Source organism: Lissotriton helveticus, chromosome 1_1 (assembly GCF_964261635.1).
Source record: "Lissotriton helveticus chromosome 1_1, aLisHel1.1, whole genome shotgun sequence".
Classification (NCBI taxonomy): Eukaryota; Metazoa; Chordata; class Amphibia; order Caudata; family Salamandridae; genus Lissotriton; species Lissotriton helveticus.
The window spans coordinates 627970111-627995149 of record NC_136057.1 but is presented as its reverse complement, the minus strand read 5'-3'; the positions used below and the strand labels follow the sequence as shown (position 1 = coordinate 627995149).

The 25039-nt window shown below is 42.7% G+C and overlaps 1 protein-coding gene across 2 annotated transcripts in view; it reads left to right on the top strand.

The window, feature by feature from the left end:
- Window positions 1-14909, top strand: part of LOC144814991 (glioma pathogenesis-related protein 1-like) — a 753864-nt gene extending 738955 nt beyond the window's left edge. For both annotated transcript variants that reach the window (XR_013606920.1, XM_078674151.1), the window contains one exon: window positions 14381-14909. Coding sequence is in view for 1 of the 2 variants with exons in the window: in XM_078674151.1 (XP_078530277.1) it covers window positions 14381-14478 (98 nt within the window). In the remaining variant the exon portion in view is untranslated. The remainder of the gene's footprint in view (window positions 1-14380) is intronic.
- Window positions 14910-25039: the final 10130 nt, after the last annotated feature.

Sequence of the window (25039 nt, the reverse complement as noted above, 5' to 3'; positions counted from 1 at the left end):
GGTTGAGATTTTTCACTACCGTGGATGGGAGGGGATCCTTTGTGCAGGTAGTTGACTTCACATTCATCATTACATTGAAGACTTCCTTTTCAGTCAAGGGTTTGAAGTCCGACCAGTTGGCGTTATTTTTCAGTTTAGCGAGATTCAGGAAGTCATTGGTTCTTTTTGCAGTCGTTTGGTCCACAACGGGATTCTGGAGCGGATTAGCTGTGAGGGGAGGTGGGATGGTGAAGGTGGAAAGGACAGAGGGAGGAGAGGAGACTTGCAAGAAGGTTTGCTTAATTTTTGCAAATTTTTCAGCAAAAAAGCTAGCGATTTCTTCGCATCGTTCGTTTGTGGCGAATATAGCAGGAGGGGGTGCTGATGTAGTTTGTTGTTTAACAATATTAAAGAGCTCCCTAGGTCTGTTTTTTGCATGGTCCAGTTGTTTGCGGAAGAAGGAGGCTTTTTTTATTAAAGATGTGTTTTTTGTATGATAGCCTTGTTGTTTCAAGTAGTGCTCGGTGATAAGTTGAGGGGTTTTGTCTCCGAGTCCTTTCTATTTGTCTGAGTTTCTTCTTTTGCTGTTGAGATAAGAATTAAACTAAGCTTTTGATTTTGAAGATCTTAATTGTATTAGTTTAGGCGGGCCACCTGGTCAAGAACATCCAATATTAATGCGTTATAGTGTGCAGTGAGCTCCTCTGCGAAAGACAAGAAGGGGAGGTGCTGTAGTTATTCACAAATTTTGGATTCAAGTTCAGAATTGGGACTTTTGATATTTCTGGTTACGAGCTTAGGTTTCTTCATAACATCAGGGTGGGATCTGGTAGGGGAATTGTGGTTGAAAAGAATTAGATGGTGGTCAGACCAGTCAATAGGTGAGATAGAGCTGATGGAGATAAGTTCATTTTTCGTTAAAATTCCGTCAAGGGTGGAGCCTTTGATTTGAGTTGGTTCCTTACGAAGTTTATCTAGGTCGTTAATTTCCAGGAGGATCGTGAGTAGTCGGATTGAGGTGTCTTCTGCGTTGTTCCAAAAGATGTTTAAATCTCTCAAGAACACATTGTTCCTGTCTGTTAGGGCGTACCGAGTAATTAGACCTGAGAAGTCTTCTGCAAAGAAGGCTCGTTTACCAGGAGGATGGTAGATGGTGTGGTATTTGATAGGACGGGAGCCTTTGTTTATAAGTTCCACACCTAGGTATTCAAAGGTTGAGTATTCTGCCTTACTTAAAGTGGAAAATTGAATTCCAATTTTGTGAATAATGGCTAGACCCCTACCCAGAAGCCCACCTACCCCTTCAGACCACAGCAAGAACCTCAGCATCGTACTCGACTCATCACTCACCATGAACCGACAGGTCAACACATCACCTCCAGCTTCTTCAACACCCTCCGCATCCTCCGCAAGACCTTCAAGTGGCTCCCCCCTGAGTCAAGGAAGACAGTCACCCACATACTCATCACCAGCAGACTGGACTATGGAAACGCACTCTATGCTGGCATCAACAAGTCCGTACTCTGCAAACTCCAGACAATACAGAACACCCCCGCCAGACTCGACCTCGGCATCCTCCGACGTGAACACATCAGCCAACTCCTACGAAGTCTCCACTGGTTTCCCGTAGAGAAAAGTCACTTTAAAAATCCTCACTCACGCCTACAAATGGCTACACAACAACGGACCCAAACACCTCAATGACAGAATCAACTTCCACGTACCCAAAAGAAACCTCGGATATCTTCCAACCTCGCACTGGCCGAAACCCCGAGCATCCACAGAGCCAGAGCAGGCGGAACATCCTTCTCTCACCCTGCAGCCAAGACCTGGACGAGCAGCTACCGGCAGACATTAGACGCGCCCCATTCCTGAACACCTTTAGGAAAACCCTCAAGACCTGGCTCTTCGGCTAAACAGATCTGCGGACCCCCCCAGCACCTTGAGACCCTCACGGCTGAGTAGCGCACTTACAATTCCCAGATTGATTGATTGATCTTTTAGTTCTGTCCTGCCTAATGATGATGGAACTGGGTTGGGTTAGCAGGTCATGTATAGGGGTGGCGTGGTCATTAAGCCAGGATTTGGTGAGGAAATCAATGTCTATTTCTTCTCTGATGATAGATTCAGCGATATCAGTAGCATGCTTTGCTGCAGAACTACAGTTGAGGAGCATGCAAGACAGAGGGCAAGGCTTATCTGTAGAGGAAGGAAGAGTTGGAATTGGTGTGAGTTGAGCTGGTGGTCTGGGCTCATTTCTAGTTAAGGGTAGTATATCAGTGCTGACAATGACTGGGATAGTGGAGGGGGTTGTTGAGATTTAGTCAGTCGCTTCATAATGCAGGATTCACTGGGAGCAGTGGCTTCAACATCAGAAAGGGGGCGTTGGGCGATGGGGTCTGTGGGCCAAATCGAGGAGTGAGGGCCCAGGTGATATCATGGGGGGCTGAGGTGGGTGCACCAGTGAGTGGGGGTACTTTAGAAAGAGTGTGATATATGGGTAGCTTGGTCTGTTGAGAGATGTAATGTTTTAGGTGAGCTATGTCATTAGCCAGGGAGTCAAGTTTCTGTTCCATGTTCTGAGTTAAAGTGATTTTGACACTATCAGTAATTCAAGAGGGAGGATGAGAGTCAAGTCCTTGGAGACTCTGAGCAGACCGTGCTTTGATATGTGTGAGTTCCTTATCATTGGGACTAAGCTTGTGGTTAGCCCGTATGGGTTGAGTAGGGAAGTCAATGGTAGGGAGGGGCTCTTTGGCTATGGCTATATGTGTAGCAAGTCTCGCAAAGTGGTCAGAGCTACTAGGACTGAGTTGCCCCACGTTGCGATTCGAGACTGGGAGATTGCTGGTTAGGGTGGGCAGAGGTATTGACATACGTGTGTTTTGAGTGTTAGAAGGGGAAGTAAGGTTACTGGTTAGGTCCCTGGGTAGCTCTGAGCCAGAAGGTGAATTGGAGGGCGAAAGAAGATGGGGTGGTTCAGGGGAGCTGGTCAGAGATCATGGGGATGAAGGCAAATGAATCAGATCTCTCTGCGTTTTTAGCGGTTTGAAAAATGACAGAAAGTGATGATCGAATAAGGAGAGCTGAGGGTCGGTCACTTGTATAAAGATATTACCTGTCTTGAAAATGCATATATCAATATCACCTTTAAAAGAAGTGGAGAAGGACATTGTCAATTTAGTTCTGTAGGGTATCTGATGGTCTTTGTCACTTTCAGGAGGAGAAGGAAGATGATTTTCCATTTTGTCAGGCTTTTTGAATAGAATATAACATTTGTTTTCATGGAGCGATTGGACAAATTGTGGTAGGTATCTGAAATTAGAGTTTTAGGGTGTCGTTTCCGAAGTTTGTGTTTGAGATTCTTCTTCACATTCTCTGAGACATTTATAGCATAATTGATAGTCCAGGAGTTAGGACCATATTTGAGTAGTGTTGTGTCGAGTCGAGAGGTTTATGTGGGAGCATTGTAATCAACATGATCATGGTTGGTTTCCAGTTGAGCTGAGCTGCAGGTGGAAATGTCAACAGGCCCACTTGATTGTGGGGACCTCCCGCTCGAAATGGCATTTTTTTGGCTTCTTTTAGGGATAGGGCTCTGCATGTGAATGCCAGAGGTGCCCACCTCTAGGGTTCGACCTCTTGTGTGAGCATTGCCCCACTAACTTGCATACCCAATGAGCTCTGTCCTTTTATTGGGGTCAAAGTATGCCATTGTTGCCTTGCTGACTAGCACTGCATGACCTTGAGGGTTTCCGCTATTGTCACTAGGTTGGGGATGAACTGGTGGCAATAGGTATCCACCCCCAGAAAACTGTAAACTTCACTGGCATTGCACAGCACTGGGGCCTGTCGAATTGACTGAGAGTTCGTCAGGTCAATCTGGACACCGTTCTGTGTGAAAACATAGCCGAAGAATGTGATGCAAGTTGGAAGAGGGAGCACTTCTTCCAGTGGAGAGTGATGCCGTGATCATACAGGTGCTTCAAGGTAGCTCTTAGCAGCAGATGATTTTCCTTCGACATCGCCAGGTATATTAGAATATCATCACTGACATTCATGACCCCTTTCAGTCCAGATAGCACCAGGTGGCGAAGTGAGCTAAAGAACGAAGATGGCTTCAACCCAGATCTGTGACTGGGGGTGAGTGTCTGAAAAGTTTCAGTGCTCCGTCCATCATCTCCTTGTGTTTGCTTTGTTCAGCCTATGTTGTCATGGTATGCCCAGGACGTGGGTCCCTTGCTCACTTTGCCACTGGAATCAAGCAAGCCTGGCTGATTAGGGTGTTACCACGAAACCAGTCCCAGGATACTTGTTTCCGGTCCCGGAAAAACCTTGGCAGTTCGGGCTAAACTGTTCCCATGAGGCACAGGGTCAATACTGATTTGCATAGGCTGGGTCTGAACTGGGGTGGCGAATTGAGCTAAAGACAATGATGGATGTAACCCAGATCTGTGACTGGGGGTGAGTGTCTGAAAATATCTAGCGCTCCGTTCATCATCTCCTTGTGTTTGTCCAAATAGCACCTCCCTGATTGCATTTTGGAACACTTCATCTGGGGATGATATTCCAAAACTCAGGCACTTGTATCTCTGTAGGCCCAGGTGTGTGGAGAATGTAGTAAAAAATATGCTGCCTTCATCCAACTGTACCTGGTGGTACTCAGCATTGAGGTCAAGTTTTGGGAACAACCAGGCCATCATGGGATTGATGCGGAAGGTGCATGTCGATGCACAGGTGTATTTTGCTGAGCTGTCTTGGTTTTTCAGTAATGACCATCAGCGATACCAACAGAATTGGCAATTACTCCCAACTTCTCCTACTTGTCGAGCTCCCATTCCACCAGGGGAATGGCACACGCCGATATCATAGTCCCACTGGCATGGATGTTTAGTCTATGGGGAGCTGTATCGGGGGAGCTTAGAGGCACCCGAGCCCCTGGAAATGGCCTGTAAACTGGCTCAATAGTTCATCAATTTGGAACATCTGTACATTCTGTTGGCGTTTTTTCCAACCAATGACATGGAACATGGCTGAAATCTCCTGACTAATAGATTGAACAAATACATTGATTGTCCCTTTTAGTGGGAGGGGCACCTGCCCCCATAAGTATAGATCCTGGTTGATGATGGTGAGAGAACTGACCTTGAGCGGAGGCGTTGATACTGCTAGAAACTGACCACATTGATGGATGCTGCTTTATCAATGAGGGCTGTGCTAGAAATGCTACTTTGACCACAGAGGTGGGTTGAGGTCTCCTGTTTTGTTTGAGGTGTTCGTTGAACAAGATCAGGAAGATGTCTTCATCCGCAGAAGGTGTCACCCACCAACATGCTGCGATGGGCCGGGCTCTTGTGTTCTGGATCAGCCAGCGAGAGCGGAAGAATGGCTTTTGTAGCTGACCGTTGTCCACGGGCCCCACAGTCCGTTGGTCCACCTTGACACACCTTGCCAACGTGATTGGACTTTCTACAGTTGGGGCATGTCTACCCTTGGACTGGGCAGTTTTTCCACGGGGTGTTCTTAACAGCCACAGCTCCTGCTCTGTGCGGCCAGCTTGGGGCAGGTGGTCTTCGCTCTGGGTGGACAATGCATTCAGGTTCTCTATCTTCATCACTGGAGGCTTGTCAATGTGTCAAAGCTGTATCCATCTCTATTGCCTGTGCTGCTGATAAGTCATCTGACCTTTCTAGGATGAGGTTGTCATCGAGTCTGATGTTGGGCAGCCTCAGTATCAGAACCAGAGGTTCTTATTCCTGCAGCCCTGGATAATGGGTGCACTGATCTTCTTAGGCTGGTCATCAGCCATGCCATTACTGGACAACTTGGAGAGGCGGGAGTAGAAATTAGCACATGACTCCTCTTCATGCTGGCATTCCTGGCATAGCTTGAAACACTTAAAATCGGGGTTCAGCTGAGGGTTGAAATGAGCGTTGATGGCCCTCACCGAAGCGTCGTAGTCATCCTCTGCACCCATGTTGGGAAGATGTTCAAACAGTTTATTGATGTCCTCCCCCATGTAATGAAGTAGCAGGGAATGCTTGACTGCATCATTGAATTCACAGGTTACAGGTCACTTCCCACATCATTCATCTAGTGGCTGTCGTGGCAGAATCCACTAGCACGCTGAGTGGTTGAAGAGCCCCCATTGAATTGTTCCACAGAGAAACTGCAGGTAAGGGTGGCACTGGGGCGTGTGCAGCGTTGGCTTCATCCGTCATAGTGCGGGAGTGCAAATTTAGCACACCAAGAATAAAAATTGGCACCACACCTCTTCAACAAACACAGAGATTGCTGGTGGACTCCCCCAGGATGCTGAAATGTCCACTGCATTAGAGGGGCAGGTCTGCGCCTCAGATAGGGTCCCCCACCTCCAGAAGTACAATCTGAAGAAAGCCCTCCACAGGCCACAAGGAAGACAGCCAGGTAGGAAATAAAAGCCAGGAGCTCCGTGACACCAGCAGGTGGCGTGCCAGGACCCTGAAAGGAGTAGATCTGCCGACAGATTCCATACTAGGGGTGGGCGATCTCACAGAGTTCTACTCAGCAGAATTCCGCAGAGTTACCCAAAAACTCCACAAGATCCCGCAGAGCTTCGCAGAGAGGTGGAATTATTCCCGTTCATCGTGTGCTGATAAACAACAACTTGCAGTGAGTCACATAGAGAAAATACACACATTTTCCTATGTTATATTTCATACAGATACCCCTATATAGGCTCAGGTAGTAACCAGACCTTTCACTTATATTTACCCTGCCATCACACTTTATAGAAGTACTTGATACTGACCGTTTACCTAGTTATGGTACTGAATAAATGAACTAGCCCTATTCCTTATGCATGAGGATTCTTGGAACCTGAGCAGGACTACCATCTCCTGCAAAATAACTATGTGTAGGGGTAGATCCCCTGAGAGTACCACTTTGGGAATATAAACACCATATCTTTGCTGAGGCAGGGAGAGGAGAGAAAGGACTTCCACGCTGACACACACTGACTCAAGATGCGGAGGTTCCTGCATGCATACACTCCAGACCACAGTGTTCTGACATCCCTTGTGGGGTGTCCATCTTGAGACCAAGATGGGGTCCCACAGCCTTTCACTTCAGGTAATAGGGATGGCTTCAGCCTAGGGGGATTCTTGGCTCTACAACTACATACATGCTAGGTACACTTAGGTACATCTAGTTAGGGTTGCATTGCAGGAGTCTGCATTATTACTGTCATGTATTTACAAACCTGCCTGTATTAATTGTTTCAGCACTATGGTAGGAATCTACCATCCTTTTACTCTATTGATGCTTCTAATCAGTTATATCTGTTTCTATCTTATGGTTGTTTCAGCACACCTATTTTACTCTAGAATGTCGTTGGTTCAATAAATGCTTATTGAAAACGTCCCCACCGTTTTTTCTGTGTATCCGTCTGAGATAAAGTGAGCACAAGTGATTGAGTGAAAAGTACTGTAATGTTTCCATGATCCCAGATGGGACAAAGTTGTCCTGCTCGATAGCTGCCAAAAACTATTCTCTCCATGGTAAGAGGAGTTTACAGTTGTACTGTGAGTTACCTGGTATACAGGCGAACATAACCGGTGGGGTTGTCTTGAATCAGTCTGGACACCAATCCCACAGTCTATGTTGTCTAAATGCACAGATCCTATATAGGTTTATAGGGACTACACAACATGGTGCCCAGCATTGCTTTGGTACTTATTTAACGGTCAAATCTGAGTAGTTCAGTTGTGCTATTCTCAGAGAACCCTACTCACATTTTATCCTAAGACGTCTGAGTGGGAAGGGAACAAACTGTCACAGCTGAGTAGGAATATGCCATGTATTGGCTGTAGGTTTATTCAAGCTTTAAGGACAAGCCACTCCCTATTGTGCATAAAACCTTATCTCGGTTTCCTTGAAACTTTTTCAACAATAACTGAAGAGAAGAAAGAGAGCAGGAAGGTGAAATTAACATTACAGAAAATGTCAGAACTGCCCTTACTTTAAAATTAGCAGACTATGGAGTCACCGCTAGGGGTGGGACAGTAACTTTCATGATTGAGGCACACGTGTCATACAGAACAGAGGTATTTTAGTCATGGGTTAAATTCCCACAAGCGGATGCATGCAAAAATACATTTTAATCTTATACTGAAGATGAAACACCAAATGAATATTGTCCTTATGAGGACATTGAAATTCCACTCACCAACATGGAGCACATAAACTGATTTAAAGGTGCCCTTCCACATACAAAAGGAAAAGTGAGACTCGGTCCGCTCGGAAGAGATGGAGCAACTTGGCCAGTCCTAGCAACTTACACACCACATCCAGACATTGACACAATGCCAGAAGCAGACTAACGTCCACTACATAAAGAAATAATACAACTTTACAGAAACCTGACACAGTTCGTGATGAGAACACTCACACTACAGCCAACAAGGGCTACACCTACAGGACGAATTCATGGATCTAACAACTAAAATGACTCCACAAACGCTCTACACAGTTATGGGTAAAATGTCCACTAGATGTGAACAAATACCATTCTGGATAGCTCAGAAAATAACATAGTTAGAGGCAGTGTTTCAACACACAAGCCCTCAAGAAAAACACAGAATGCTAACAATCTGCTTGCCAATGGGGATAATTCCCCAGATCGAGGATTATACCTCTTGGGGTATAGTATTTGCTGCCATATATACCCAACTCATGGTATCCCTTTAATAGCAGTAATACCAGATGTATTAACACAAATACAGAATGAGTATGGAGCTGAACCTGCTCTGAACTTAGAGATTAAGTTGTTGTGAAAGGTTGCCCAGGTAGCAACTAATATATTAGCAAACATAAAAGGGGAGGCAGAAGCAGTGGCAATAAGCCAACGCTTGAGGGATTGCAGTCCTTTACAGCAGGAACATGAATTACCTAAAATTATTGAAGATACCTATGTTGAATTGGGTAGATATAGTTTGGGAGCTAATGCAACAACACCTCAACTCATGGGTGGTCCTGAAAAAGAAAATACCAAGCTAGCACCTGATTCTTCCAAGAAGAAATGGAATAATAATTTTTTTTAAAGAATATATAAACTAGGTCCCAATCCAGGGGTGGATCTCCTATACAGGAGCCCTCCGAAAGGAGGTACATCCTTAGGAATAGAGATAACATTAAAAAACCTGACAGGTATCAGGATACTGATACAAGTTCCTCTCGTTCCTTTCAGGGTTCATTCAAAAATTATGAAAGGGAAGGACGGTCGGAACACAGACAAGAAGAGCATACAAAGTCCTGAGACATGCAACGCGCTTCAGACTATGCTTCCAAAAAAAAAGATAAACCAAAATCAAAACCTCAATTTGAAAAGAAGAAAGTAGCAGGTCTTAAAGTCAGACATGCCCAGAATTCTGAGGACTCAACTTCTGAATGAGGAATGGGCTCTGACAATGCTAGACAGCACAGCAGAAGTAACAGTAGCTCACCAGAAACTGATGGAATTTCTCATGACAGTGAAGTTAAATGAACACATCACAGTGGAGACTTCTGATACGAGGTTAAGTGTCCCGCATAAGTTACTTGAAGTAACACTCCAAATGGAGGGGGGGAACCTAGAAACATTGAAGGTCTCTTTTGAGAAAACCTGACTTATGGATATGACATCCTTTTGGCTGAAAAGGATTGGCCACCTGACATTGTTATGGAGTGCCCAAAGGGAGAGAAACAGCAATTTTACCCGCTTTTCCTGACCTCGTTCCAGTATACTCAAAAAGTTAATACGCGAAGGAGTGGGCTGTAGCACTTGCTCCATCATTATATTTCAACCATGTTGGATGGGATACTGAGTCATCTCACCATGTAATCCCGGTAAAAAATACTCCAACTCCACAGACACAATACCCTATTAAATATGAAGCGAATAAGCAAGTCAGGGAGATCTTAGATCAACTCAAATACCAGGGTGTAATTGAAACTTGAACCTTTTCAATGAATAATCCTTTTTTTAATGTAATAAAACCCGATAATTCATACCGTCTAGTTTTAGACTACAGACATCTGTACACATGCACTGAAACATTTGCAGTACAGAATGCACAAAGTGCTGCATTAATGAATAACATTGTGTGGAAAAAATACAAAACAACATTAGATATCTCAAATGGATTTTTCTGCCAGAATATAGCACCGAAAAGCAGATATTACATAGCATTCTCAGCGCTCGCTTCACAGCGTCAATTCTGTCAACTCCCCCAAGGGTATAAGAATAGCCCTGGGTTGCTCTCAGCTAGGGTAACAGAGTTACTTCAGAATTTGGATGAAGAGGCATTGTCCTATGTAGATGATATTTATCTGGAGGATGATGATTTAATGCATCATTTGACCAGGGTGAGCAACATGATTTTGAGGTTCGCCTCAAGGCTACAAATTCAAATTCAAAAAAATGGAAATAGCCCACCTGAATATTCTATTTTTGGCATATGAGCTTTCAAGTGAAGGGAAAAGCCTGGCAGCTAACTTTTTAGAAAAGTATGCACTGCACCAACATCCTAAATTGTTCAAAAACTTACAATCCATATTGGGATTCTTAAATTTTGGCAGAACTTACATTTTAGATTACGCAGAAAAGGTAAAACCTTTCTACTACCTAATAAGACCAGATTTTTCAGTTAAGATATGGACACAGGAACGCAAAGATATCATTTGTTCCTTACAAGCTGACATGATAGCTTCAAATCGGCTAAACACACGTGTAAACACCAGCAATTTGGTGATCCATGTTCTAGCAAGTCAATCCGCGTATTACCTAACCTTCAATGAAGGCGAAACAGTATCTATGGCATATAAATCACACATACACAAATGCGGAAATGCCGAACTCCTAACTTTAGGACTCCTAAATGCCTTCTGTGAATACCGAAAGTCTTAAAGTTAGGATTCTGTGAATACCAAAATGAGTAAGTGCATTCTGTGAATACCAAAATGAGTAAGTGCCTTCTGTGAATACCAAAATGGTAGTAAGTTTAGGATTATGTCTTAAGTTAGTTCTGTGAATTGGGCCCTCAGTCTCTAGGAGACTGCACAGCGCAACTGGCAGAATTAAAATCCCTGTTTCTGGTGCTAATAAATACGGATCGAAAATTACCTACACTGATTGTGTGCAATCAATTTTACTGTGTCCAGTCCTACAATGAATATCTTCACTACTGGGGTCAGAACAGGTTTAAAGAATCAAAAGGTTGCACAATAAAGCAAAAATTGCTATGGGAACAGGTAGCTGAGTTGAAAAATACCAAGAGCTCACGTGATACACACGCTGAGTCATCGGCGTGATGGCATTCGTGTTATCATTGGCTAATGAAGCCGCGAAAGGGGAGTATGAACTGCTGCTGTAGCTGCAATCACTCATTCTAGAACAAGAATAGATGGAAGCACAATGTTAACTGTCATTGCTTCACGCAAAAACAGCACAGCACAGCCTTGCCAAAAGGTTTTCCACTCAAGTACTCCTACAAGTTAGATGCAAATAACATCCCGTATGCTCCAATTCCAGTAGTGGGGGATAGAGTTATACCAAACATGGATCACAGATTAGGCTTAATACTAACTGCACATGAGGGTCTGGGGTCTGCACATGCAGGACTTACTGTGACGGTTTCTTTACTGAAACAACATTATTGGTGTCCAGGACTAACTAAACAGAGGAAGAATTTTGTCTTAAAGAGCGACATCTGTCAGCAGATAAAGGGTTCCACCGTGGCATCTTGGTGTGCTTACGGAGCGCGGACCCTGTAATCATATAAAACAAAACCTTGAAAATAAAAATGTTATATAGATATTATATTAAATATATATTTTCACTGAAAAAACCATAGGTTTCAAGCCTTACATAGTTAGGTATTAGCAATTAAAAAACTTTGCAAATTCACTGGAAAAAACATAGGTTTCAGGTCATACATAGTTAGGTATTAGCATTTAAAAAACCTTGCAAATTCACTTAAAAAACCATAGGTTTCAGGTCATATATAGTTAGGAATTAGCATTTAAAAAACCTTGCAAATTCACTGAAAAAACCATAGGTTTAAGGTCATATATAGTTAGGTATTAGCATTTAAAAAAACGTGCAAATTCACTGAAAAAACCATAGGTTTCAGGTCATATATACTTAGGAATTAGCATTTAAAAAACCATTGAAATTGCTCCTATATAGTTAGTTGTACTAACTATATTTCGTGCACCCGCAATCCACTGCTGATGATGTCACATATTACATCATTCATGACATGGTCAGTGACATCACTGATGACATCACTGATGACATCTCAAATGACATCACTGATGACATCACTGATGACATCTCAATTGACATCACTGATCAGATCACAGATCACTGATGATATCATTCATGTGATAATACGATGCACTTCTTCACACTCTAATATAACCTTTGATACACCCAGTGTTAAACACAGACTACCATTCTTGAAACCATTGACACACCAAAACCAGTTACTACATACGCACACACCGATTGCTAGGTCTATACACACATCCAATCATTTACCCATACAATCACTCATACATACAGTCACTCATCAATACAACACTATCATCTGCACTCAAACACCTATACAGACACTCACACTCTGCCACTCATCCATGGAGTTACTCACACATCTAGTCAGTCATGCAAAGAATCAATCACACTTTCATTTCCTCAACTATACAGTTATACACACAACACCTTACTTATTCAAACATATACTAACACATACTTACTTTGTTATACAATTACTGATACAAGTACACAATGATCCATACAGCCACTCACACAATCAGTGGCTCTTATGTTTAGTCATTTATATATGCCAGCTACCCACACACACACTGTCTCCCATACAAATACTCGGGCAACCAATCAATAACACATATAGCCACTCATATAGCTATTGATCAACACATGCAGTTGCTTACACAACAACAAACATACTGATGCACACATTCAGACAGTTTAGTCACTAACCCTTGCATTCAGTAAGACACATTTAATCACTCACTCATACATTCAGTCATGTACCTACTAAATCTTTCATCCAGACACTTATACATCCAGTCATTCTTCAATATGTAAAACATATTTAAACTTTACAGAAACACACAGTCACTGGATGATGTCATCAGTGATGTCATTTGAGATGTCATCAGTGATGTCACTGACCATGTCATGAATGATGTAATATGTGACATCATCAGCAGTGTATTGCGGGTGCGCGAAATATAGTTAGTACAACTAACTATATAGGAGCAATTTCAATGGTTTTTTAAATGCTAATTCCTAACTATATATGACCTGAAACCTATGTTTTTTTCAGTGAATATATATATATATATATATATATATATATATATATATATATATATATATATATATGTAGATATAGATATATAGGTATATATATTACTCCATTCCGTTGCCTCCTGCATATCTACAAACCAGGATGGTGAGTGTTTGAAATTATTTTATTGCTCCGTCGCCATATATATATAAATATATGCTCACATGGGTTGTACAGGCACCTTCCTGATAGAGATTCTCATTGATGATGAACAACAACCGTAGCTCACAGTCTGGGTTAATAGAGCACATTGGGATGGAGAGCCACAAAACACAATAGCAAGAGAACTATTTCAATACACGCTCCATCTAGTTTATGCCAATGTCTTAAAGCCCAAGGAAGACAGCCTTGATGCAAGGATCATGTGCAAAATTAAATGTCAGTGACACATATTAGGCTTACTTAGGGAACATTAGGCTTGGCATCCTTGGAAATGTCTCTACATAACCATTAGATGTGTGAAATAATAATGATAATAATAGGGCAGCGAGTCATGATATGGTTTAGAAGGTGGTTCTGAGTTGTAATCAAGCTGATCATGTAATATTTACCACTTCACATGTATATTTTCAATCAGAAAATAGCTTACCAAAGTATAAAACTTTGCTGAAAAGCTAAATGAACTAAGAATGGCTGTCTGTGGCACGTTATTTAAGGAGAATAATTAATAGCAGTCTGCAGACTTTAAATATTAGTGCTTACAGCCTGACTCATGGCTATAGATGAATCTTTCAAATTTACATATTTCAAAGTAGTTTTCATACCACAAAACAGCCCTGGTAAATCGTGGCATATTCAGAGGCATTGTGGTAATGTCAGCGACAAGGCTTGGTTCAAAGGGCTATTGTTAGGGTTGCCCATAACGGTTGACCCATTTGTCAAGAGAGCATAGCCAACTGTTACTTTTGCGTTTTAGGAGAGGATCACCTTCCCCTACCTACGAGTTAAAGCTGAATAAACAATGGAATGGTTTCAATAGATTATCATCTTCTATTTTTGTTTTCTTACAGGTACCACAGAAGGTGGCAGCAACGGGAATTCCGCTAAGGGATCACCTTTTGTTCAAATGTGTTCTCTGACATTTTTTCTTGTTCATCTTTTGTTATAGTTATCAATTAAATCTTGTAAGAATTTGCTCCAAACATGGAATTCATTGTCAAATGTTCAGCTAGACATTTGCTTACATGTTTGCTTTTCTTATTCATGCTAATATTTTAGATCTCCTCTGGACCCTGAACCACATGTTGGGGCTTTTACTTCACTATATATTTCTTCATATTTATTCATTCACCTTGCTTTATCAGACAAACTAGATTAAGTGCTTAGGATGTAACTTTAAATAAAAGTAAGTGTTGTTTAGGTTTGTTCATATTAGTAGTTGTTGAATACAACAATAAAAACAGTTGGTTTTTTTTGCAATAATTGTGCATTTAATAAATGTAAATGGTGAGGGCATCATGGAAGTCTACCAACTGTTGTGGAGGGGATAACATCAAGAGGTTGTAGAGGAGACTAAAATAAATCACTGTATAACCAATATATTGTGTTAGACATATCAATTCTCCATATCCGAAGTGTACTGCCTCTATGAGAAAGCGATTCATAGGACAAAGCAAGTAAGATACCATGGTAGTTTGATTCCACATAACTAATCACATTAACACATGATGTGGTCCATTGTGTAAATTATGATAGTCCGCTATCTAAAGGGCCTCCAAGTTGCTGTGGCTTGGCCCAAAGTGTAAAGGAGTGGCCTTCTGCTTCATGTCTTTCAAAATCACTTGGGAACATTCAAATATTTAAGACCTATTGACCTATAAGTTAGGGCCAGCATCTGAGCTAGTTTTAGCCCTAAGGGTCACATGTTGCTAAACCACAAGGTTTGTGACCACAAAAGTACTTGTCACTGTGTACCAAACCCTTTTTATGAGTTGGAAATTTCTATAGACTAGTAAAAGGACATTTGCAATTGTTTCTAAATTGCAAATAGCAGGGTTCATGAAAGGGGTTTCCTCCCTCCAATTTCCAATTTAGAATGGAATTTATTGGTATTTTGTGTCTACAATTACTGTCACAAACCACTGATGAGCTAACGACCCCCAAGGTAGGGTGGTAACTAATTTGCAAAGGAGAAGGGATAGGGTGTTGGCAACTTTGGGGCTGCAGATGGATGAACAGTGCAGAATCTCTACTATTTAACCAGCGGCTGGCTAAAGAGTGCCTTTTTACTGCTGTTTGCTTAGCTGCCAGCCTCACAGTCCAAAATCTCTGTCTACAAGAGCCAGATATAGGATTACTAAATCTGTAGAAAGACCACCAAAGTATCCATCAAATTAGAGACATATATTTCTATATAAGAAAGTGTAAATGCACCTTTCATTTAAACCAAACACTTTGAGCCAACCACCCCTAGGCTTCTGAGGATGAAACGCTGGACGCTCTCAAGTGGGCTCCTCATTGTATATTGGAATTTTTACATGAAAAACACAGCATGACTATGCCTGCGTATCACCTCACCATTTTTAGTATCAATGTAACAATAACTTGGAATAAAATGGCAATGTGATCTGCCACCTTACCTGTCGTGCAACAAACTTCCTACAGTTTAAGGGTCCCATAAATTCCATCTGATACGTTCAGAGGGAAATAGTAGTGCCACCACCACAGTAGTCGGTGGCCAAGCAAAAGTTTCAGAATTAATCACTGAAACCTCCATTCCTGATGTATCTAGAATTTTATCACGTGAAGCCCAGTTAGGCACAGTGAAATTCCATGTGACTCCTAGAGTATATTGCACATGGCTCAGTTGAGTTCTTAGTAGCTCTTAGTGAGTACAAAACATAACACATGCCATACTCAATTCAAAGAAATCATAACTTCAAGGTGATATTGCTGGTAAGTATCTATGTGACGGTTGATCAATATGGCCTTGATAAGCCTAAAAGAGGTAGGGAAACATCTTTTTTTAAATTAGATTTTACAAGATAAAAAACAACGTAAAAAGCATACAGACATACACCAAATGTCATCCATAGTCTGCGAGAAATGCTCCTTTCCATCAGAAGATACACAGCCTTAGTGCCAACAACCCAGCAAGGGGCCGGCGGCGAATCACATTCTTATCACCTTCGTCTCTGTCCAATGGAGCCCATCTCCCATAACCATTCTGTATCCCCTAAACTCATTCTGCCAGAAGCGCATTTCCCCTAGCGTCCACACAGCACTCTCTGACTCCCCCAAGACGTATTACATCTCAGGGCATTCTGCTATTACATATTGCAGCCCCTTCTCCGTTGTCTTCCCTTGCAGGCCTTTCGTCCTCCTCGGTATCGCGTATCATGAACAAACCCCAGACGTTTTTGGGGCGACTACATGGTGGGAGCAGCTCACTGCAATTTTCCGACTGCGTGCAGCAATAAAGCACATCATGGGGCCAGCGCTTCACTGTGGGCATCGGCTCTCTCATCCAACACTGCGCCACCACCCGTTTAGCTATAAGCGTGCCCATGTCAACCAGCCAACGTGCAGTTTTAGGTTACTTTTTGGAGTAGCCCAGGAGCGCCACTGCGGGATCTGGCTCCAGCACTACTTCAATTATCCTACTCAGTTCTCTAAAAATTGTCACCCAGTATGTGTGAATACCCAGGCATAGCCATGCCAGGTGTAGGAAGTCTGCTGTGGGAGCATTACATCTGTCGCAGGTCGCCTCTTCCCGCAGCCCGTATTGACATAGGCGTTCTGGGGTGTAATACACCCTGTTTATGTATTTGAAGTGTATAAGGTGGTGCCTGCCATGAAGTGAAATCTTTCTGGTGTTCGTGCAGCAATACCTCCACATGTCATCATCTCACGCTATTTGAAAATCCCTGTGCCAAGCTAACCTTGCTTTTGTGTACTGGTTTTCCCTGTGGGACATTGCTATTTTATAAAGATTGGTAACGGCCTTACACGGTGACCCGGTCTTAATCGCGTAGGAGAGTTCCAAAACCTCCGGTGGCTCATCTAAATCATCTCCCAGTAACTCGGACAGGGCTCTGCGCACTCTAAAATACTGGAATTGTTGTAGCATGGTACACTCTGTGACCGAACTCGATGCTTGTTCCAAAGTTTTTACCTTCCTGTCGTGAAACATGTCCCCTGCTGACTGAATGTTAATGCTGTGCAGTGCGTTTATCACACCTTTATCTCTGCATGGAGTCAGCTAGAGTGTCCACTCCACCGGCATTAAGGGTGAGTACAACAACGCACCCCCTGGTGTTGCAGTATGCAATTCCATGCATGATTGGTAGCGGTTATAGTCTATTATCACAGTCCTCCGGTCGACTGGTTTGAATAACGTTGCTGCCAAGGGGAGAGGGTCTGCGAATAATCGCTCCATTCTTACATGGGTGATATTCGGGTCACCATGGACCCAGGTATGTAAGTGCACCCCCCTGAGCGACCCTATAGTACAGCTCGTAGTTGGGGGAGCCCAGGCCCCCCATACTGTATGGAAGCATGAGGACCTGCCATTGGACCCGTGCCTGTTTACCAGCCCAAGCGAGCTTAAGCATCAATTGCTTCAGTCTCTGAAAGAAGACACGCGGCAAAACCAGCCGAATATTTGTGAACAGGAACAACAGCCTAGGCAACACCACCATCTTCATAATGGAAATGCGTCCCAGTAAAGAAAGCAGAAGTCGGCACCAAGCCTCTACATCATCCTCCAATTTGCTGATAGCCACGCCATAATTTTCTCGGAGCACTATCTCAGAGTCAGTATGCAATTGGATTCCCAAATATCTAACGACTCCTCAGACCACTGCAGAGGGAATTCCATTACAAATTCCTTCGCGGTCGGCATGAGTGGAAAAGCAATTGATTTCGTCCAGTTCACCCTCAGGTCAGAAATTGCACCAAAGTGAACCACCTCTCTAAGTACCGCCGACAAGTTGTTCTCGGGATCCCGGACATACAACAGTGTATCGTCCACGTACGTGGAAACTACTATCTTATAGGTCGAGAACCCAATGCCTTCATTCCCATGATATTCTCGTAGCGCACATGCGAGTGGTTCCGCCACTAGGGCGTACAACAAGGGCGACAGTGGGCAGCCCTGTCTAGTCCCCCTAGTTATGGCAAAGGGTTCTGTAACTAGATTGCCCAAACGGACGCTCGCACTTGGTTTGTTATACAGTGCGCCAACCATTTGCAGAAATACCGGCCCTAATCCCATTCTTGTCAGTACCTGTCGCTTGAAAGGCTACTCGACCGAGTCAAAGGCCTTCTCCATATCTAAAAATACTGCCACTGCCTTAACGTCCTGTCTTACATGCTGCATTGTACGAAACACTGTGCGTATGTTATAGGTGAGGTTTCTACTTGGAATAAATCACGCTTGTTCCGGGGCCACCAGTTGCGGAGCCAGGAGTGCTAGGCGAGTTGCCAACATTTTCGCAAATAGTTTGGTATCCACATTCAAAAGGGAGAGTGGGCGGTACGAGCTGCACTCCTCCAGAGGCTTACCCCGTTTGGGGATTGTCACCAATAGTGCCTCTCTCTTCGTCTGCGGCATACAGCCTTTGGTACACAGGTCATCGAAAAGAGTCATCAGGTGTGGGAGCAGAAGGTCAATAAATGCCTTATAAAAACCCACCGTGAGCCCACCCGCGCCCGGGGCGCTAACAGACTTCATGCCAGCTAGGGCCTACAGTATCTCACCCTTCTCTATGGGGAGCATTAGAAATTCCCTGTGGGTGTTTGTGATCGTTGGGAGGTGAATGTGTTCCAAGTAATCTAGGATCTCTGCATCTAGGTCCCCCGCTCTATTTGTGTATAAGTCTGCATAGTATTGCCGGAACCGCTTCGCAATGTCCGCCTCATCATTTAATATCTCACCCGTCTCTGCTCTCACTGCTGTGATTAGCGTCGTCTCACGTTTTGCACTCAGCACTCTTGCAAGTACCAATCCCGGTCTGTCCCCCTCCCCATACGTATGTGCTGTCGCATATTTCCCCATATGTTTAACTTCCCTGTCTGCCTCCTCATGGTACTCTTCTAGCAACACCTTTATCTCCTCAAGTTCCTTGCCATTTTCTGTCAACTGGCGCTGTTCCAGTTGCCCCAATTTCAGTTTAGGTCACTTAGTCTTTGTCTTATGGATTTGAGGACCCCCGAGTGCTTAGTCATTGCCACGCTGCGAACGTAGACCCTAAACGCCTCCCATATTGTTTGAAAGTGGTCAACCGAGCCTATATTAGTCTCAAAATACGTTTCTATGGCCTCTGCTAGCTCCCCCTTGAAGAGCGGATCCAGCAGCGCATAGGGCAGGAAGCGCCATGTAAACGGCTGTGTAGTTCTCTTAGGAGTGGTAAGGACCATCAATAACGGCGAGAGATCCGAAAGTGTACGTGGCAGCACCCTGCAGTCCCTAACGTGCCCCAGCAGCGACTTGGAGGATAATCAGTAATCTATGCGAGTATGCACATTATGAAAGGCCGAATAGTGTGTGTATCCTCCCTGATCGGGGTTGCGCGTTCTCCACACGTCATTAAGATCCATATCAATCATCACTCTGTCCAACATCTGCGCAGCCGCGGCTGGTCTACTATTAGGGCCTGCTGATCTGTCCCTGTTCGGGTCTCTCACTAGATTAAAATCCCCACCCCATAAAAACTGCACTGAGTGGTACCTACTTGTGGTTTTTGCCACAGCAGTATAAAACTCTGGGCAATCATAGTTGGGGCCGTACACATTTACTAACACTAAGTCCATCCCTCGTCCTCGGACTCTGGATATCACAAACCTCCCCTCAGTGTCTGCTCTCAGCAGTTCCAACGTGTATCCAGTCCTAGGGTTTACCCATGTTAGCACACCCCTGGCATGAGTTGTGAAGCCAGCCGAAGTGATATTTCCTGCTAGGGACTGAAGAACTGTAATCTTCCTTTTCAGGGAATACTTACTAATATAACAAAGAACTTGGCACAGAAGCTGAAAATATGAAAAGACATCTTTATTAAATGTAATAAGTGAGGCCACGTCACACAGAAGCCGTAGCAACTGAATGAGGCAGTCTGAGGAATACAGAGGACAGAGGCCTTTTATATGTTTTAGGGTTACATGACTCAGCACAAAAGTAAGGGGCAGTCCTAGCTTTTGCAAGCATGCAAAAAATCCAACATTCCTTCTTACACAAGCTGAACAAACCCAAAATAAAAGACCACAACCCATATCGTAAACACGTCATAAAGAGAAGGAACAGAAACAGACGAGAAACAAGATAGAAGGGTGTGTGCATGTACCATAAACAAAGAAATGTCCTGCTCTTTGATCTCTATCTTGATCAGCTAAAGGGCAAAAACTGGTTTGGCAAGGTCAGCTTCAGGTGGCAGGGGCAGTTCACTTCAGGTCAAACAGGAGTCAGCTAAAGTCATCGGCCTATGTGAGGGCAACCACAAAATGGCTGCCATGCACAAAATGGAACCCAAGGGTTCAGAACGAAATCTTCAAATACACAGTGAATCCATCGGTGTAACATGACAAAAACACTCATACTTGCTGAGCTCACTGTTTACGGTTCGCTGTTACCAAAATCGTAACAGAACCACGACCTTTATGGCCCAGGTTCAGAATTCACGGAACCTCAGACCCTCCTTTTGCCCTTACATAGGCAATAACCTAAACTCACGTCAATCTGAATCCAGGTCTATATTCATCAGATCATCAAGATGTTGCTGGAGCATAATCCTATTACTTAGCAACTCTCTTCGGGACAGGTTTCTTTACACACGTAGTAGCACAAAGGCTGCATATGGCAGGACAAAATAGGGAATACCTCTATCTGTAGTATGTGCATAAGACCACACACCCAACAATTAGTGATGTTCACTACTAACTGGTGTTGATGCAAAAGCTGTACAAAGGAATTATTAATAAACTCTGACCTCCTAACCAGTTCCTGTTCAGGTAAAGTATGGAAAGAATGCAAAGAAGTAGTAGTAGGAAAAGACATAGGTTGGGATGTGGGTACAGATGTGAATTGGGTAGCAAAAAAACAATCCCACCCATAGAAGGCAATGTCATATTTAAAAACACGTTGTTAAGAACATATAGACAACAGGAGAAAGTAGTGACCGCTATTACAAACGAAATCATAATTTTTCACAACCCTAAGCAAAAAGTAAATCCTAAAATTATCTAGTAACATTTTTAGGGCTTCCTATGCATTTCAGTAATTTATTATATGTTCAAGTGAAACAGTGGTGACCCTCATTAATGCTCTGAGGTGAAAAGGGGATACTCTTCCACAGAAAATGGACTTTATTCTGCTTTTACTAAACAGAATACTACTTTAAAATAATGCCAGCAAAACAGCAAAAATTAGTCTCCTAACACCTATTATAGGTAATCGCACGGAAACCACTTGTGAAACCAACTATGCCCAGAGTCCGTTCAAAAAGCCCTCTGGCAGGCTTCTATTGTCCATCAAATCTTCTTTTGTTGTTTTCTTCCGCATGGGCCTCTTCATTCAAGCCTTTCATGTAAATGGTGCTTCTCAGTATCCGTTGGAGTGCCCTCCTGGCAAACACTCAATGCTCACTTAAAAGTCTCAATGTCTTAATGCAGTGCACCAGTGTCTCTCCTCTGCGGCAGACACTACAGATAGCATGATCTTCATTGATCATGGGCACAAATCATCTCGTGCAGACCAGGGACCATTCTCAGACTCCAACACTCATCATTCAGTGTCAGAGGACGCTCAGGCTGCTCTTTCATGGGCACCAGAATGGAGTGCCTTTTGCCAATCTTGGATCCTCCGGTGCACTGCACTTCCGTTGAAGCAAAGGAAAAAGGGGGGTGCGTGGCCAAAACTCAGGCCAAGGGGTTCAAGGGACTGCACACTGTCAGAGGTTAACCAGCACATGACAGGCGCTCTTTTGCACTGAAATTCTGGTTCTGTGGCAAAACCAGCTCCTCCTTCTTTTCTGATGTTGAACGCCTTCTGATGAAGCAAGTGCGATGCTTTAAACAGTTCATTGTATAACAAGGGGACTGCAAACAGGTGGCCTGCGATCTTCAAAGGAGTGGCCACACACCATGGGACAATTCTGCGTTGAAATACACTGTCATTCTCAAAGGCAATACAAAAACAAAGGCAGTAGGCAAAACAGTGCCTCTAGGCTCTTCAATTGGGTTTCCGTGTGAGAGCATATCCTTCACCATCTAAGGGTAGATAGCGACATGGGAATTCTATCTGAATGGATGTCCTCACACATAGTGGCATCCTCTAATGGGGCAAACACATTTTATCTCAATGATTACATATAGTGTTCCTAAATTCCTCATCTAGAACATCTCTAAAGAAAAATCGCATAATGCAAATTATCAGGGAAAACAGTCTGGTTATGCAAAAGGGAACTATACATAAGATGGGGGTCCATGGTACATTACTGCAATCTGAAAGTGTGAGCCTTAACAATAAACTAATAATAATAAAAGCTGACTGGTGAAAGGAATACGGAAAAGAGAAATGGGACTAGGACACAGCTAAAATCCCCAATAACTAGGCACGATGCGCTTGGGTGATAGTCAGGCATGTGACACAATACCAAGAGTATGGGTGATACACAAAAAAAAATCACAATAGTTTACAAATTTAACTTTACCGCTGGCCGCTACACCATATACGGTAATCTCATCTAATGTTCCAGTTCCTTCTTCAGGGAAAATTGAAACCTGGTTTCCTTTACGGTACAAAGCCATATACTACTTAGGAAGCAGAATAAAACAGACTAATGTAATATAGAAATTAGGTCACCATGTACAAGAGTCACAAATCTATAATTTATCCTTACGTCCAATCAGGATACATAATTTTAGGGCTGCCTGTTCCTTACAGGAAAGGGGGCAGTAATGTGACTGTAGGTGAAACCTTGTTTCCTGTATATCTTTTTTATTTTCCTTCAAATACCATTAAAGCCAAATTTGACATACACTGATGAAGTGTTGTCTGTCTTTCTGTGAAATTTAGTGTGAAAGCAAATCTACCCAACTGTTTGCAGGATACACATTGTAATGTATATCCCTTGACAACACAGGTAAACTTGTAATAGTATCATAAGCAGCAACATAAAACATAAAACATGCAAAAAACGCACAAAACGGACATGTCAAGTCATCAGATATACTCGCTGTAAAACAATAGAATATATAAATGAGCGGTGACGCATAATACCGTGTCAGGTTTAAAATCCTTACCCTCCTTTTTGCCAGTAGATCACCAATTAGTGGATATCTGCTGTCAAATACAACTTACAGACACACAGAACCAGCAAGAATAATTCATGATAGAACAAAATACACAAATATGAAAAACGCATGGACATTTCTTTCCAAAGGAGTTACGCAAAAAACACATCTTATTTCAACCAACCAAACTCATGTGTCTTGTCAGCCTTAAAATCCCCCAGAGCAATCCATGGATGATCTGTGAGCAGAAGCGGGAAAGGAAAAAAACACAACACATAAAAGAGAGACATTTTTCATAGCAAACAAATATCAATTATAACTTTTAATCAGAAGACAAAACATAATACACATTAACAGACACAAAAATAAATTTCCATTACTTAACTGTTACCATTTTGTCGGTCACCTTGCATCATGAAGCCCTTTTAACTTTCCAAAAGTACAATTCTTTCACTGACACTCCATGTTAGCCTTGCCCCACAATTCGTTCTCACTTGGGCATGTAGCCTTCAACATTTGAATAAAGAGCTTCCTCTTATTTTCTGTCTAAAACCTAATGCAATGCCTCATTTTCTGTCAAAAATAAAAGCAACTAGCGGACATCATTTTTTAGAGCAGAAATACAAATGTATCATTTCTGCAGAGCATTTAGCATGTGTTGGGACTTTTAAAGAAACCTTTTTCAAATTTTTTCCTTTGGAATTAAGTTCTTTAATTTTGTGGAGAAACCAGAGACCCTTCCTTTTAGAGGCCTGTTTAGCAAGGTCATTCTGCATTTCACAGAGACAAGTCCTAATTTAAAAGGTCACAAATGTCAACATGACAGCCTCCTTCCATTGTTTACAGGGAAACCAAAGATAGCATCTTAGCGCAACTTGAGCAGCCTGTTCTCCTAGCCCACAGCTTCTGCTCATTGTGAGGCTGACAAAGACAGAAGGCCTACTACATTTACTGTGAATGATTCACAGAACCTAATAACACACATACCAGTTTTTAGAACAAATGCTTGTTGCAATGGTACTCATTTCAGCAACCTTAATTGGATCTCACTGGGCCATTTAAAAGTAAACCCAAATGGGGACAACCTGCAAATTTGTATTATACCTAAATGTATGCATTTACTGAAGCCTAAAGCACTTTAAAGCTATTTTAAATGGCAAAAATACCCAAATTCGACTTTGATGTTTGGGGCACTTAAAAATAAATATCCTATAATTATGTTACATATTAATCATCCTAAGAATGTTTTTTACAAATTACAGAGATTTTTAATCAGACATATCCCATGTAAATGTTTAGAAAAATGAGTTTTTTACGCATGCGCTAAGTGAAATTCTATATGCCAATGTTCTCATCATGCGGTATAGCACAACTTAAATTACATTTTAATGCTAGGATGTCATAGTATGAGCATTAAGCTTCATGAATAGTAAAAAACGAAT